General features: G+C 40.4%; 2 protein-coding genes across 2 annotated transcripts in view; both read left to right on the top strand.

The window, feature by feature from the left end:
- The window catches only part of LOC145405027 (uncharacterized), a 23797-nt gene extending 12796 nt beyond the window's left edge, over nucleotides 1–11001 (top strand). The window contains exons 9-13 of the mRNA XM_080276527.1: nucleotides 3669–3793; nucleotides 5703–5828; nucleotides 7779–7936; nucleotides 8215–8388; nucleotides 10783–11001. Coding sequence (XP_080132653.1) covers nucleotides 3669–3793; nucleotides 5703–5828; nucleotides 7779–7936; nucleotides 8215–8388; nucleotides 10783–11001 — 802 coding nt within the window. The remainder of the gene's footprint in view (nucleotides 1–3668; nucleotides 3794–5702; nucleotides 5829–7778; nucleotides 7937–8214; nucleotides 8389–10782) is intronic.
- Nucleotides 11002–11175: 174 nt separating this feature from the next.
- LOC145405056 (uncharacterized) lies at nucleotides 11176–12169 on the top strand. Its single transcript, XM_080276556.1, has 2 exons — nucleotides 11176–11403; nucleotides 11969–12169. The coding sequence occupies exons 1-2, from the start codon at nucleotides 11277–11279 to the stop codon at nucleotides 12148–12150; spliced, it is 309 nt and encodes a 102-aa protein (XP_080132682.1). The 5' UTR covers nucleotides 11176–11276; the 3' UTR covers nucleotides 12151–12169.
- The last annotated feature ends 1576 nt before the right edge of the window (nucleotides 12170–13745 follow it).

Below are 13745 nucleotides of genomic sequence, written 5' to 3'. Positions count from 1 at the left end.
GCTTTATGTTTACAGGATTTTGACACCCTTTTCTGATAAGTGATACCTAGTTTTCACTTTAAAATGCCTCAGTAAGGCAGAAATAAGGTTGCTAATATTTTTTGAGCTGTGAAATAGAACTAGGTGAGTGGTATGTATGTGAAAATAGCAGCATTGCTGGGAATAAGTTCTGTATAAGTGTAGCATGATCTGGTAAGTCTGCCATCAGAAATTTACCTCCTGAAGTGCCTGTTTTGATTGTATCCTACTATTGATATTTGTTTTTATTGTGTCCTACTATTGATATTCATCATTGATGATATCCACATTATGTATAGGAATGAGACTCTGGCATGGCATGAGGATGAAATGTCAGTGAGAACGGTAATAATGGGGCTGTTGAAGGTTACTATGTATGAGAGTTGTAGATTATATAGAAATAAATATACATTCTTCAAAGGTGTGAAATGGGAAAGAAAATTACATCCTTAGATGTTATAGTCACATGGATAGAATGGATGTAACTAGGATGATGAAAAAGATATATGTGAAGCAGTGGAAATGAGTTACTTGAGAGAAGCATGTGGAGTGACATGGAGGGACAGGTTGACGAATGAAGAAGTGAAGGAACGTTGTGGGGTAGATGTGGATGTGGTTGAGAAGATTAGGAGAAATACACTGAGGTGGTTTGGACATGTGGAGAGAATGGAGAATGAAAGTCTGACTAAGAAGGTGTATGTAGGTGAGGTGGAGGGAGGGAGAGGGAGGGGTAGACCGAGGATGAGGTGGAGGGATGGAGTTGAGAGGTATATGAGGGAGGGGGGAGTGAGTTGGGGGGAGGGTAGTCAAATGGTGGGTGACAGAGTGACTTGGAGGCGTTTTGTCTGCGGCCACCCTTTGCGGGATTAGGGCGTCGGGCTATAGATAGATAGATAGATAGTTTAAGGGGAAGAGGATTTGTTTGAATGTTGAAGGATGTTAAAAGAATTGACAAATAGTGGAAATGGATGGATGAAGTGTGTGGAAGGCTAATATCTGTTGGGTGAAGATGCCCTGTTAATAATTCCTGTAGGCTGTAACTTGCTCTTCCTGCATCTAGATTCCATCCACATCACTTACTAAAGTCATTTTCTTTTCTGATGGAACTTGGCCACTCTGACAACTTGATTACCAAATTTCAATGCACTACATTTTATGAAATGTAGGTTTTTGGTAGGAATGGGTCTTCTTGGTTACTAGTCAAATCACCCTTCCAGTCTCACTGCATTAGGCCATTAATTAGGCTAGAAGGAGTTAGGAATGTTAGGAAATACAGTAAGATATCTGGTTGTAGGAAGTTGGGTTAAGATAACGTTGGCAGTGACTCGTCAGTCATTATCTTTGTGTTGCTTATCACCCTTATCTATTGTGTCTCATGCTTTAGTCTCCAGCAAACATAATTACAGTTACTCAGCTTGTAAGAGTGCTTTCCCTAGTTATTTCACAGTCAAAACAGTTTTGGTAGTGAATTCCAGTTGCCTCCTGATTATTTTATTCAGCTGAAAGTGAGAGACATGTGCCTGAGTGTTAATTCTGTACTGGTATGATTAAACCTCTTATTGTTGAAGCAGCTCTAGTATTTTATTACAGCAAAATCCAGGCAGTTTTTATCAAGTGAGATTTGGTTAAGCTTTGGAAAGAGGGTTTTTGTGACAGGAGTAGATTAGGATGATAATCCAGAATTTATGACCTGTAATGTATTGTTGCATTGTTGACCACTGAACATCGTTTAAGTAATATCACAATTTATTGTGTGATAGTTGACTGTTTATATATATATATATATATATATATATATATATATATATATATATATATATATATATACATATATATATATATATATATATATATATATATATATATATATATACATATATATATATATATATATATATATATATATATATATATATATATATATATATATATATATATATATATATATATATATATACATATATATATATATATATATATATATATATATATATATATACATATATATATATATATATATATATATATATATATATATATATATATATATATATATATATATATATATATATATACATATATATACATATATATATATATATATATATATATATATATATATATATATATATATATATATATATATATATACATATATATACATATATATATATATATATATATATATATATATACATATATATATATATATATATATATATAAATATATATATATATATATATATATATATATATATATATATATATATATATATATATATATATATATATATATATATATATATATATATATATATATATATATATATATATATATATATATGTACAGTATAAATTTTACATGTCCTACTCTGGGCAAAGGCTTCAGGGCCTATCCTCAAGTCCCAATAGTCCTCCTTGGGGCACAGAAGTTCTCCTGCATCTCCACATGTCACTACTTCGACACTAACACCCACCATCCATATTGAATACATGCTAGGGCTGTCTTATACAGGACTTGTGTACTGGTATTAGCGGAGATACTTATATGACATGTTGGCAGGTCATCTGGTAGATCAGTGAAGTTTGCTTTTTATGAAATTCAAATCCTTCAACTGTTGCCTGACTGAGCCGGGATTCGATCCTGGATCCATTAGGACTGCAGGCCACCTCTCTACTGAGTGCAGTATAGTTCTTTAGAGAGCTTGATGGATAATGAAACAAGAGCACTTACTTATTAAAGGTAATGAACTAAGGTGGTTTGGACATATCACAGAGAAGAAATTATATTGTGTATAAAAAGATATATATAGGACAGTTGGTGGGAGAATGAGAAGACCTAGAACAAGATTGAAGGAAGAAGTGAAAGAATACATGAGGGAAGGCAGCTTGGATTAGCAAGAGGGGAAGTCCAGAAACTTTGAGGGAACATTTTTGAGCCATACAATAGCATCCATCCATGTTCATGAGTAGGGCATGGGGGGTGTTGTTGTGAGAGGAATAAAGCTTGCATCTTTTTCTTTACATATATATGTTCCTTCCTACTTATGCATCACATCTGTAGGTTGATGGTAGAGGATGTGAAGTTATTTTTGTCATACTTACCTTTGATCTACTGTAACATTAGGCTACTGGTGAGAGAGGTCATTTGTTACTTGAAATGACGAGTTTAATCCCAGGCTGGTGCAGGAAACAGTTTAATGAATTTAGAATGTCATTAAAACAAATTTTAATGATCTTCCACAAGACCCACGGACATGTCATTAAAACATCCCTGTTAATACCAGTGCACAAATCTGCCTAAGCCATGCTGTTTTTGAAGTGACACTTTCATAGATAACACTGAGTAGACATACAGTATTATAGTATCTTGCTGACCACAGCCATTGTGTTTCAAGTGATAAGATACTGAAGGTTAATAATGGACTGATTGAACACAGCTGAGGATTGAACAATAAACAGCTAAACCTAGCCATTACCTTACAGCATAACAGACAGTTAAGTGTGTGCCACAGCAAAATTTTCATACTTACACAATAAGCAATCCATGACCTCCCAGGCAGAAGGAATGTTGTGTGTTGACATATGTACTGAAATATTGTAATAAGTTATTGCACTGTATGGTAATAGTTTTTCTCTCTTCCTGCCAGGTCAGTGGTGATGGGGTTTCAAACACTTGAAATCGTCCTGGACCCTCACCAGCCAATCTACTTCCCAGAGCAGACTGTTCAAGGGTTTGTCAGGGTTGTTGCCACCTCTGCCGTCTCCTGCCGGGGTGAGAATGAACATTTGTACTGTAAGAAATTACCTTGTCAGCATCTTAGTTCAAGCTCCCCTCTGTTTTTCGGATTAAGATGCCTGGTGGTCCAGTGGTGGAGCTCTCAGGTTGGAAAGTGGTGTGGATTATGCACTACAGTTTGATTCCATCAGTAAAATGTCAGCAGGAGCATAGTTCAGTCACCTGCCCTTATATGTCCTGGATTAGTGTAGTTTAGCCTCGGATCAGTAAGTAATCTTCCTTTTATCTGTCATAATTCAGCCAAGACCCTGTCGGACAGTGCATTTTGTGGATAATATTGTACTACCCCTCAACCTCTTTACACAGGGTATAACCCCAGTAAAATGCCATACAGGCCTCATTTGTTATCAAAGGGGGTTACATTCTTTGGTGGCTGTTGATATGCAAAACTTGTTGATGCCAGTTTTCCAGTGGACATCTTTATATACGGTATTCATTATATAATTTTTACAGAACCACTTGAATGGTATGTTAACTTGATTTTAATTATTAAAAAATGCATTTCCTTTGTACACATTCCACCATAGGCATGTCTCATTTGCACGAAATGTTTTTGCTGTTACAGGAACTACGAAGTGTTATTAGAAGTGAGAGTGAGATGCATTGATTTTTTTTTTTTTTTTTTTTTTTTTTTTATGTGTCCGACTCTGGGCATAGGCTTCACAGCCTGCTATCAAAGCCCAGCAGTCCTCCTATGTACCATACACCTCTACATGTCACCACTTCAGTGCTAACACCCACCTTCCATAGTGAATACATGCTAGGGCTGTCTCATACAGGACTGGTGTATTGGTATTAGCGGGGGTATTTTTACAACATGTCGGCAGGTCTTCCGGTAGATCAGTAAAGCATGATTTAATGAAATTCAAATCCTTAAACTGTTCCCTGCCCCAGCGGGGATTTGAACGTGGGTCTTTTAGGACTGCAGGCCACCTCTCTACCAATTGAGCCACCGCTAGTTACATAAGTTACATAACACAAAGGAGATATGCTGGCACTGCCTGCATGCATACAGTATTTACGTATGGTAACAAAGGCCTCAAACTCTATGATGAACTTGTCATGCACCAACACCAGATGGCTTACTCTCTGTGACTGAGGCAGTGTGAAGTCAGTGGGCTGTGGCCTTTGTTTTGGTGGGCATCGTTGGTGGTGTGTGGGTAGCAGTGATGTTGCAGAGAGTGGTGGGCAGTGTGAAAAATTTGGTTTCCATGGTTAATGCATTTGAAAAATGGGTGATGCCTTAATGCAGCCAGATTCTTTGCTTTGTCACATAATGATGTATGTTGGGTAATTCGTGGATAATAAACAGCGGATGAATGTACTTCAAAGCAGGTTATATGAGGTTAACAGCCTTTTTTTTTTTTTCCAAAGTATTTAGATGTGCCTGATTTATTGAAGAATGCCCACCATAATCCAAGTTAAATTCACTGAGACTTTATTGTAACATTACCATACACATCATGCACAGTTCATTTACTGCTGATGCCTTTTTTACAAAACCACTTTCCACCACTGCATTGACATTCAGTCCCTGTTATATGCTAGTGACAACTTTCAAATATTGCATCTGTTTTGTACAACTGCTACTGTAAACTGTGACAAACTGGTATATCAGCTTCAGAAATAGTGATGGAATAATGTCAGGCAATTTTTTTCTGTACTGTAAATTACTCTTGACTTAGTTGTTAAAAAGAACTTCCAGAAAGGTATCATCCCTCCCTCAGTCTCTCTCTGTTTGCCCTCCATCTCTCCACACAACCGCTTACTTTGTCTCCCCTCACTTTGCTTCTCTCTCTCTGCTTCCCCTCCATAATTCCCATCAGCCCCTCCCTCTGCCTTCCTCCCTTCCGCCCTCTGTAGTAACCAGACTGTTTCCCTGTAGAGATCACACTGGTGCACCGAGGGAAGGGGCTGGCAGCATGGGTGGAGAAAAAAGGCAGGTACAGTGAGTCATTCATTGGCTGTGATGATCTCTTCAAGAAGCATGAGATGCTGTGGGAGGGTGCAGGTGAGAACATAATTATTGGTTATTGTTGTTTTACGTAATGGATATCATCAGAAGCAGCTGCAAAGTTAAGCTCATTTAAGGTCCTGACCATTTGTTGTATGTATACTGTATATATATATATATATATATATATATATATATATATATATATATATATATATATATATATACATATATATATATAAATCATTATTTTACATGAAAGCTGCTTATTATCATTATTCTTTTTTTGATGCACTTTAAGTGCATTATGCCTCCTTGCATGTGTTCTTTTTCATAGGTGTGTACATTCAGGTCTCGTATACAGTTATTTGCTATGTGATAAATCGCCACAATGATGAACAAAAAGCTAGACTCATTTTCAGAATAATTATGGCAAAATGATGAGGAATTCACTAGAATGATGCCTCCCAGTCAGCTGATTGAGCCAAGATGGCTGCCCAGTGTATACATTTGCTCTGATCTGCCTTTTGCTCCATTTCATGCATGAAAGGCCAGTGATACACCATTGCTATTACCAGATAGTGGTGTGAGTGCTTAACAAATAGTACAACTTGTGATATTAGATGAAGTGATAACTTTTTGTGTGTGAAAAACTGAAACTTGTGACTTGGAAATTGTGTTTACCATGTGCACACAGTCTCCTAGTCAGCTAATTGAGCAAAGATTGCAGCTCAGGGTTTGCATTTGGTGTAATTGTCTGCCTTTCTTTCCATTTTGTGCACGACTGGCCATTGAAACACGATTGCTGTTGCCAGATAATAATGCAAGTGCTTAACAAATAGTGCAGTGTGCAATTTTAAGTGAAGTGATAACTTTCTGGTGGTAGATGGTGGGAACCATCATCCACTCATTTAATATAGTGCTGCCTTCTTCCTTCACCTTTATCATTCTTTTTCTGTGTCTTGTCTCCTTTCTTACAATTTCTCCCATTTTTCCTGTAATTTTTTATTACACCCTCTCCCATTTCAGTTGGCCTTACATTGAGCAACAAGTCAAATGATTGCTTGTAAACCAGGAAACCATTTACAGCACTCAGTGATAACCATTCAAGTAATCCATACGTTTCCCTTCATGTCAGCTAGTGGGTTAGCGAAGGTTTAGTACCCATCCCCATGAAACAACTAACTCAAAGACAAACTGCCATCCTTTATAGAATTGTAATGTCTGACTGTAGGTAGATAGCTAGATGGATAACTTTCTGTGTGTGAAATACGGCTTAATTGGATAAGGTTTTTGTTTTGTGATCAAGGGCCTCCTCCCAATCCCCATTGAGCCCATGTTATATCAGCCTTGTTATATGATGATTTGTTATGCTGTGGGTTTTGACTTTATGTAATGCCATCATATAGCTAGTTATGACTGTAGTGATGATTTGTTAGTATCTGTCCAACTGAAATACACTCAGATTAAGTAACAGAAAACCAACGTAAACTTTTCTGAAGTATCATTTGGCCAATTGTAGCTCATAAGGGTTCAAGGCCTGGAGTTTCAAAGGTTTATTTCTCAAGTATAGCTGCTCAGGGACCAGTGAGTGGTCCTGTAAATATCTGGCCCTAATTGCCTAGTCCTGAGCACCTACACTCTTGATTGAGCAGTATATAATTGAATGATAGTTGAATGGATTATAAATATTCACAAATTCAGCAATTGTATATGATCACTGATTCACACACAAAGTGATGGTAATTATTAGAAACCTTATCTGATGTGTGTGACATTCTTAAATGATTTTGTAATTCATAAGAACTTTTAAAGGCTGACTAAATGCTGAATTAGATTACTGAGTAAAGTTTCCAAATCTGCAGATGGAAAAAAATAGTACAATACCTGACTGGAGGGGTTAAATCTCCTCTTCTCTTCCATGCACTTACTTTTCCCTGTGTACTAATATTTCACAGCATCCCTTCCACCAACATAAAACCATCACATTCCTCTAAACTAACACAGAGACTGACAACAAACTCGGACCAGGAGAGTTCACCTTCCCCTTCTCCTACAAGCTGCCCGCAACACTGAGTACATCCTTGGAGGTGAGGTTTGGGCGCATACGTTACAAGGTGAAGGTGACAGCTGTGCGGCCTTTTCATAGGAAGCAGCGTGCAGAAGTCTGTTATTCTGTCTATCAACCCATTGAATGCATAATGTTCGAAACAGTAAAGGTACAAAGCTGACTTAAAGATGATTCTGCTCTAATACAGTATCTCTATTCCATGTTAATGTAGGAAAATGGGATAGAATGATGGTGATGATGATGATGTTAACAGGAATGATGTTGGCAGTAATGATGACAACATTGACTATGATGACGATGATGATATACCAAGACCTTGAATCTGAACACCAAAGCCATGAAGAGTCTGACCACTAATTTTTCCACCTACAGGCTCCACTGCACAACATGATTAATAAGCTGGTGGTGGGGGTGGAGGGTCCTGTGCGACTGGTGGTGGGGGCGCCCAAGTCGGGCTATGCACCGGGGGAGACCATTAAGGCTGATGCGGAGGTTATCAATAAAAGCAGTTCCAATATAAAGTACACTGAACTCAAGATTATACAGGTATAGTCCATTTAATCTGACAAAGATCTCTAACCCCTTTCAGCTTGGTTGATGGCTAGGTGTTGTCAGATTGGAGATTTGATTGGACTAGTAGCTAAGGAGACTCATTCCCTCCTCATATTAAAGGCCCATCAAATTTTACGCAATTCTGATTTAGAGTATGAGTTGTGAGAATGACCCAGTTCCATCATCTGAAAACTGACTGACTGTAGTAATTCTTATTACTCCTTTGATTTCTTGGGTTTTAGAAAGGGACATCGTCATGCCTAGATGGCTCCACTGCTTGGTTATGCAAAAATTACTCAGGTCCTTCCCTACTGAAAGGAGAATGGTGGAGTGCAGAAGACAGGCAGCAGTAGGTTCAGATCCAGATGCACCTGTGGCTGCAACTGCTTTTACTAGTGTCTTGTTGTAGAGAATATTTATACACCATAGTCTTTATTATAAGACAGGGTTATGTTCCAAAATTACAGTTTTATCCCTTTAATTTGGTACTATATGGTAGTACAGGGTAGTAGTAGTTGCAGTCCAAGGACTGGAGACTGATGATGTCCTCATGTAATGCACCATCCTTCTTTTGGGGACAGAGAGGGTGTTGAGGGACATTTCTATAACCAGGAAGAGTAGGCAGTCAGTTGTACTGGTGCCACCAAATGAAGAGTCCCTCCCTCTCCAACTCCATAGATCTCAGTATCTGTCTATCTATCTATCAGTCTATTGCCAGATGCCTTAATCCCGTGCGGGGTGGCCACAAACAAATTGCCTCCACGTCACCCTGTCCCCTGCCATTTCACTGCCCTGCGTCCAACTCACCCCCCCCCCCTCATATACTTCTCCACTTCATCCCTCCATCTCATCCTCGGCCTTCCCCTCTCTCTCCCCCCCTCCACCTCACTCACATACACTCTCCTCATCAGTCTCTCACCCTCCATCCTCTCCACATGGCCAAACCACCCCAGTGTGTTCCTCCTAACGTTTCCTGTCACATCCACATCCACACCACAATGCTCCTTTATACCCTCATGTGTCAGCCTGTCTGTCCATGTGACTCCACAGGCTCCTCTTAAATAACTCATTTCCACTGCTCTCACTCTTGACTTCTGTCCTTCCAACAACGTCCAGGCTTCACTTCCGTACGTCAGAGTTGGTATCACAATATTGTCATGTAGTAACTTTATCACTTCCATGTTCACTACCCTGTTTCTTATCACTGCTTTCAAGGAACCAGCAACCTTTCTTCCTTGTTGTAGCTAAACAAGAAAATGTAAGCAGCCAGTGTGAATGAGGAGCATAGAAATTTGAGGCATGTACATGAACCAGCTTTATGCTTACCTTATTCATGTTTGTTACTAAGTCTACAGTAAATTTAAAAAGTTTCATTGATGTCAATAAAGCTGACATCCAGTTTTTACCAAGTTAAAGTATGCATGCTTAGTGTTTGGAACATTTTGATAAAAACTCATCCTTGACATCCAACAAGGACCTACTATACAGACTGGTTCATCACTGCTCAAGTTTATGCTCATTTAGTTACCAGATACATGAACCAAACAGTTATGAAAGCATAGTAAAATATGTTGTCACTCCTTCAATGTTGTGATGTATTATTAATTGTATTTTTGCCTCTGTAGTTCATTTATTTGATTTAGGAAGGACCTTAGACCTCTAGCAGTGAAGGGGCAATGGAAACTGTATCTTGCCCTTCCAGTCCAAAAATTTTATTTTAAAGAAAATTGTCTGGAGGCAGGAAAATTGAAATTAAAATTGTTACCAGATTAAAGGAGTTAAAAATGGTTTACACATTAACAGCTAGTCCATTATTGTTGTTCCATCATCATCCAGTTTAGTACTGTAATACTCCCTCAGGAGCACAGGTTGCTGGGGCTAGGCTGCTCATCCCAGCATTTAAACTGGGTGACCAGATGTTAATCCCTGAATGGCAGTATGTGAGCAGTAAACCTTAGTCACCCATCAAGTAGACCCCTTCTGGGCCATAGACAGTTGGAGTGCCTTAATTCACTAGACCACCAGGCATCTAAAGAAATTCTGTGTGGTCTGTAGGGTAAATGCAAGAAACCAGGACACATTATAAAAGCCCACTGTTGATCTTCCTGCATGCATCGTAAAGGCTCATAAAGGCCAAGTCCTTCAAGTGCAGCAGGGAAAGTATTTAGCCTTAACCATTTCAGTCCAGTGGCATCCTTTTAAGTTTATTTCTGCCATCACATGTCAGTTTAATCTGGTGTAGGAGAGGCTTTTTGAGATGGAGATTGATAGTAACCTCCTTGACCCACTTCATTAATAGGGTTGTGCCCTAAGTTGAATAAAATCATCTGGAGGCAGGAAGAATAAAATAAAGCATAATTGAACTGAAGGGGTTATTATCGCATGCAGGTAGCAGAGTACTACGCTGATGGGTACGTAAAGGAGGACTGCCGCACTGTGCAGCGAGTCTACCTGCCGGGTGTGAAGGCTGGCAAAGAAGAACGCTGGATGGGCGTGTCTGTCCCCATCCCACCCTTGCCCTCCAGCAGTGTCGCATGCAGCGTTATAAATATTGCCTACTTCTTGGTGGTATGTGTATTATTTGCGACTTACAAGTGGTATTTGTAAATATTACTGAATGGATAGATGGTTGCCTGTAATGTGTGTGTGTGTGTGTGTGTGTGTGTGTGTGTGTGCATGCCTGTGTGTGTATGCCTGTGTGTGTACATGCACATATTTACATAGGTATGTGCATCAGCACAAAGGAGAATTTTACTCTTTGGTAAAAACACCTCATATTATTTTTCCCGCCACAGCTACATGTGAAGTTTGGTTTTGCACGGACTGCCCAGGTTCCAGCTGAAGTTCTTATTATCAACTTCCCTTATGAGGAAAGCTTAGATATGAAGACAGAGGATGGAAGTTCAACAACAGAGAAGGGATTCTCATTTTCCCCAGCTCAACATTTAGTCAGTGGTTCCATATCCCCATTTCCTGTTGAATTCCTACCGGAGAAGTACAAGGACTTGGGTAAGCAAGCATAATGCAGTTTCTCCATAAATTTTATGTGATACTCCACACTGCGCCATTGTAAAGTAAAAAGTTAAGGGTAGACTAGGCTAGACTGAGCTAAGCCATGGTACGCTGGTTTAGGGTAGTTTATGCTAGAACAGGCTGGTTAGGTTTGGGGAGATTACTTGCTGTAAAAGGTTTTTTTGAGTCTGTTACTAATAACCCCCCCTCCCCTCCCCTCCCCAGTTCAGAGGTTCATCAGCTGAATAATATATTGAAGGTAGCAAGAATATTTAAAAATATCACAACAGTATTTGAGTAAATAATGAAAGGTTGAAAAACCTACTTTTACATTACAGTTTGCTCTAACTGGGCCTAATGTTGCCATCTCAACATCTTGAATGCCGAGCTGTAAAAAGAGATTAATACTAGTATGTAATGCCAGCCACAAAGAAGTGCCATGGAATAGACAGAGCCATGGTATTGTCTTTTATTGCTTCTGAGTTGTGTAACATAAGCTGCAGTAGGATGAAAATTGGGCAAAGTTTAGGTGAGAGAACTACAGTATAACCTCTTTCCTCAGGTCAGCCTTATTACGGCTCTATTAACATCCCTGCAATGAAGGACGCACCTCACAAGTCTGCCACCTCTGCCCCTGAAACCATCTCCCTGGACAACTCTGATTCGGAAGGCTTCACTCGTAAGGACTATATCAAAAAGAGGTACAACCCCCTCTATCTTGTATTCCCAACAGTGCCATCCTAGTAGCAATAATATGCCTGTATAGTAGGTTTCTCTCTCTCTCTCTTTCTCCTCCTCCTCCTTCTACCTCTTCCTTGTTTTTACATTCTCCTCCTCCTTTTCCTCCCTGTTCTTCCTTCTCGTCCTCCTCTTCTCTATTCCTTGTCCCCCTCTTCCCTTTTCCTCATCCATCTTCTACCTCTTTCTCCTTCTCCCTCCTCCTCCCTTTTCCTTCTCCCCCTCCCTCTTCCCTCTTTTTTTTTTTCGTCACCTTCCCTCTTTTTCCTCCCCCTCCTACTCTTCTTTCTCATCTCTTTTCTTCCTTCTGCCTCTCCTCCTCCTTCCTCACTTTCACCATCCACCTTCCTCCTCCTCCTTTTGTCCTATTCCTCTTCCCTCCCTTTCCTCCTCCTCCATCTTCTCCTCCTCCTCCCTCCTCTTCTCCACAACCCTGTTTTCCTCCTCCTCCTCCTTTCTTCTTCCTCCTCCTTTTTTCTCCCTCCCTCTTCCGTCCTCTGCCTGTGCCTTCCTTCTCCTCCCTCTTCCTCCTTTTCTTCTTCCTCTCTCCTTCTACTCCACTTCCTCTTCTTATTCACCCTCCCCCTTACCTTATCCTCTTCCTCCTCCTCTTTCCCATGTCTTCCTCTTTCTCCTCCTGCTCTTGTCTTCTTCCTCCATTCTCTACCTCCACCCCCTCTATTTCTATTCCTTCCTCCCTCTGTTCAGTTTCTTTTCCTCCTCCTCCCTCTGTCCTATTTCCCCACCTCATCCCCCCTAACTTTTCCTCCTCTTCCTTCTATTCTTTCCCCACATCCTTTAACACCTCCACCCCTCCTCTTCCTCCCTCTTTTCCTGTCACCTCTTCCTCCTCCTATTCCATTTCCTCCCCTTCCTTTGCCTTCTAATCTTTCTCCAGTCTCCCCCCCCTCCTTCTCTTCTTCCTCCTCTTTATCTTCCTGCTCCTCATCTCCCCTCTTCCTCCTCCTCCTCTTTTGCCTCCCTCTTCCACTTCCTGTTCCTCTTTTTCGTACCTCCTCTTCCATTTCCTCCACCTTCCCTTGTCTTTTTCCTCTCCATCCTCCTGATCTTTCTTCTCCATCCTTTGTCTTCTTACACTTCCTGCTCATCTTTCTCCCTTTTCCTCCTTCCTTTGTCTTCTTACACTTCCTGCTCATCTTTTTCCCTCTTCCTCCTTCCTTTGTCTTCTTCCTCTTCCTACCTGTCTTCCTTCACCTCCATCCTCTGCCTTCTCTTCTTCCTTCCTCTGTGTCCTTCCCCTCCTCTAGCTCTGCCTTCACTACTACTTCTTCCTCCTCCTCCATTTTCATCTCCTCCTTCCCCCACCCCTCTTCCTATTCCACCACCTTCATTTCCCTCCTCCTCCACTTTCTCTTCCACCATCTCCTGTGCTTCCTCCCTCTTCCGCTTCCCTTTCCACCTCCTGCTGCTTCCTCTTTAACTTCCACCTCCTTCCCCTTTTCTACCTCCTCCTCCTCCTCCCCCATCTACTGTATCTCCTCCCCCTCTTCCACTTCCTGCTGGCTGCTGCGGCTGCTGCTGCGGCTGCTGCTGCTGCTGGCCGCGGCTGCGGCTGCGGCGGCTGCTGCTGCTGCTGGCCG

Source organism: Coenobita brevimanus, chromosome 65 (assembly GCF_032717465.1).
Source record: "Coenobita brevimanus isolate Jiangsu-jjx chromosome 65, ASM3271746v2, whole genome shotgun sequence".
Classification (NCBI taxonomy): Eukaryota; Metazoa; Arthropoda; class Malacostraca; order Decapoda; family Coenobitidae; genus Coenobita; species Coenobita brevimanus.
Note: the sequence above shows the minus strand (reverse complement) of the source record. Positions and strands in the feature narration are given on the sequence as shown.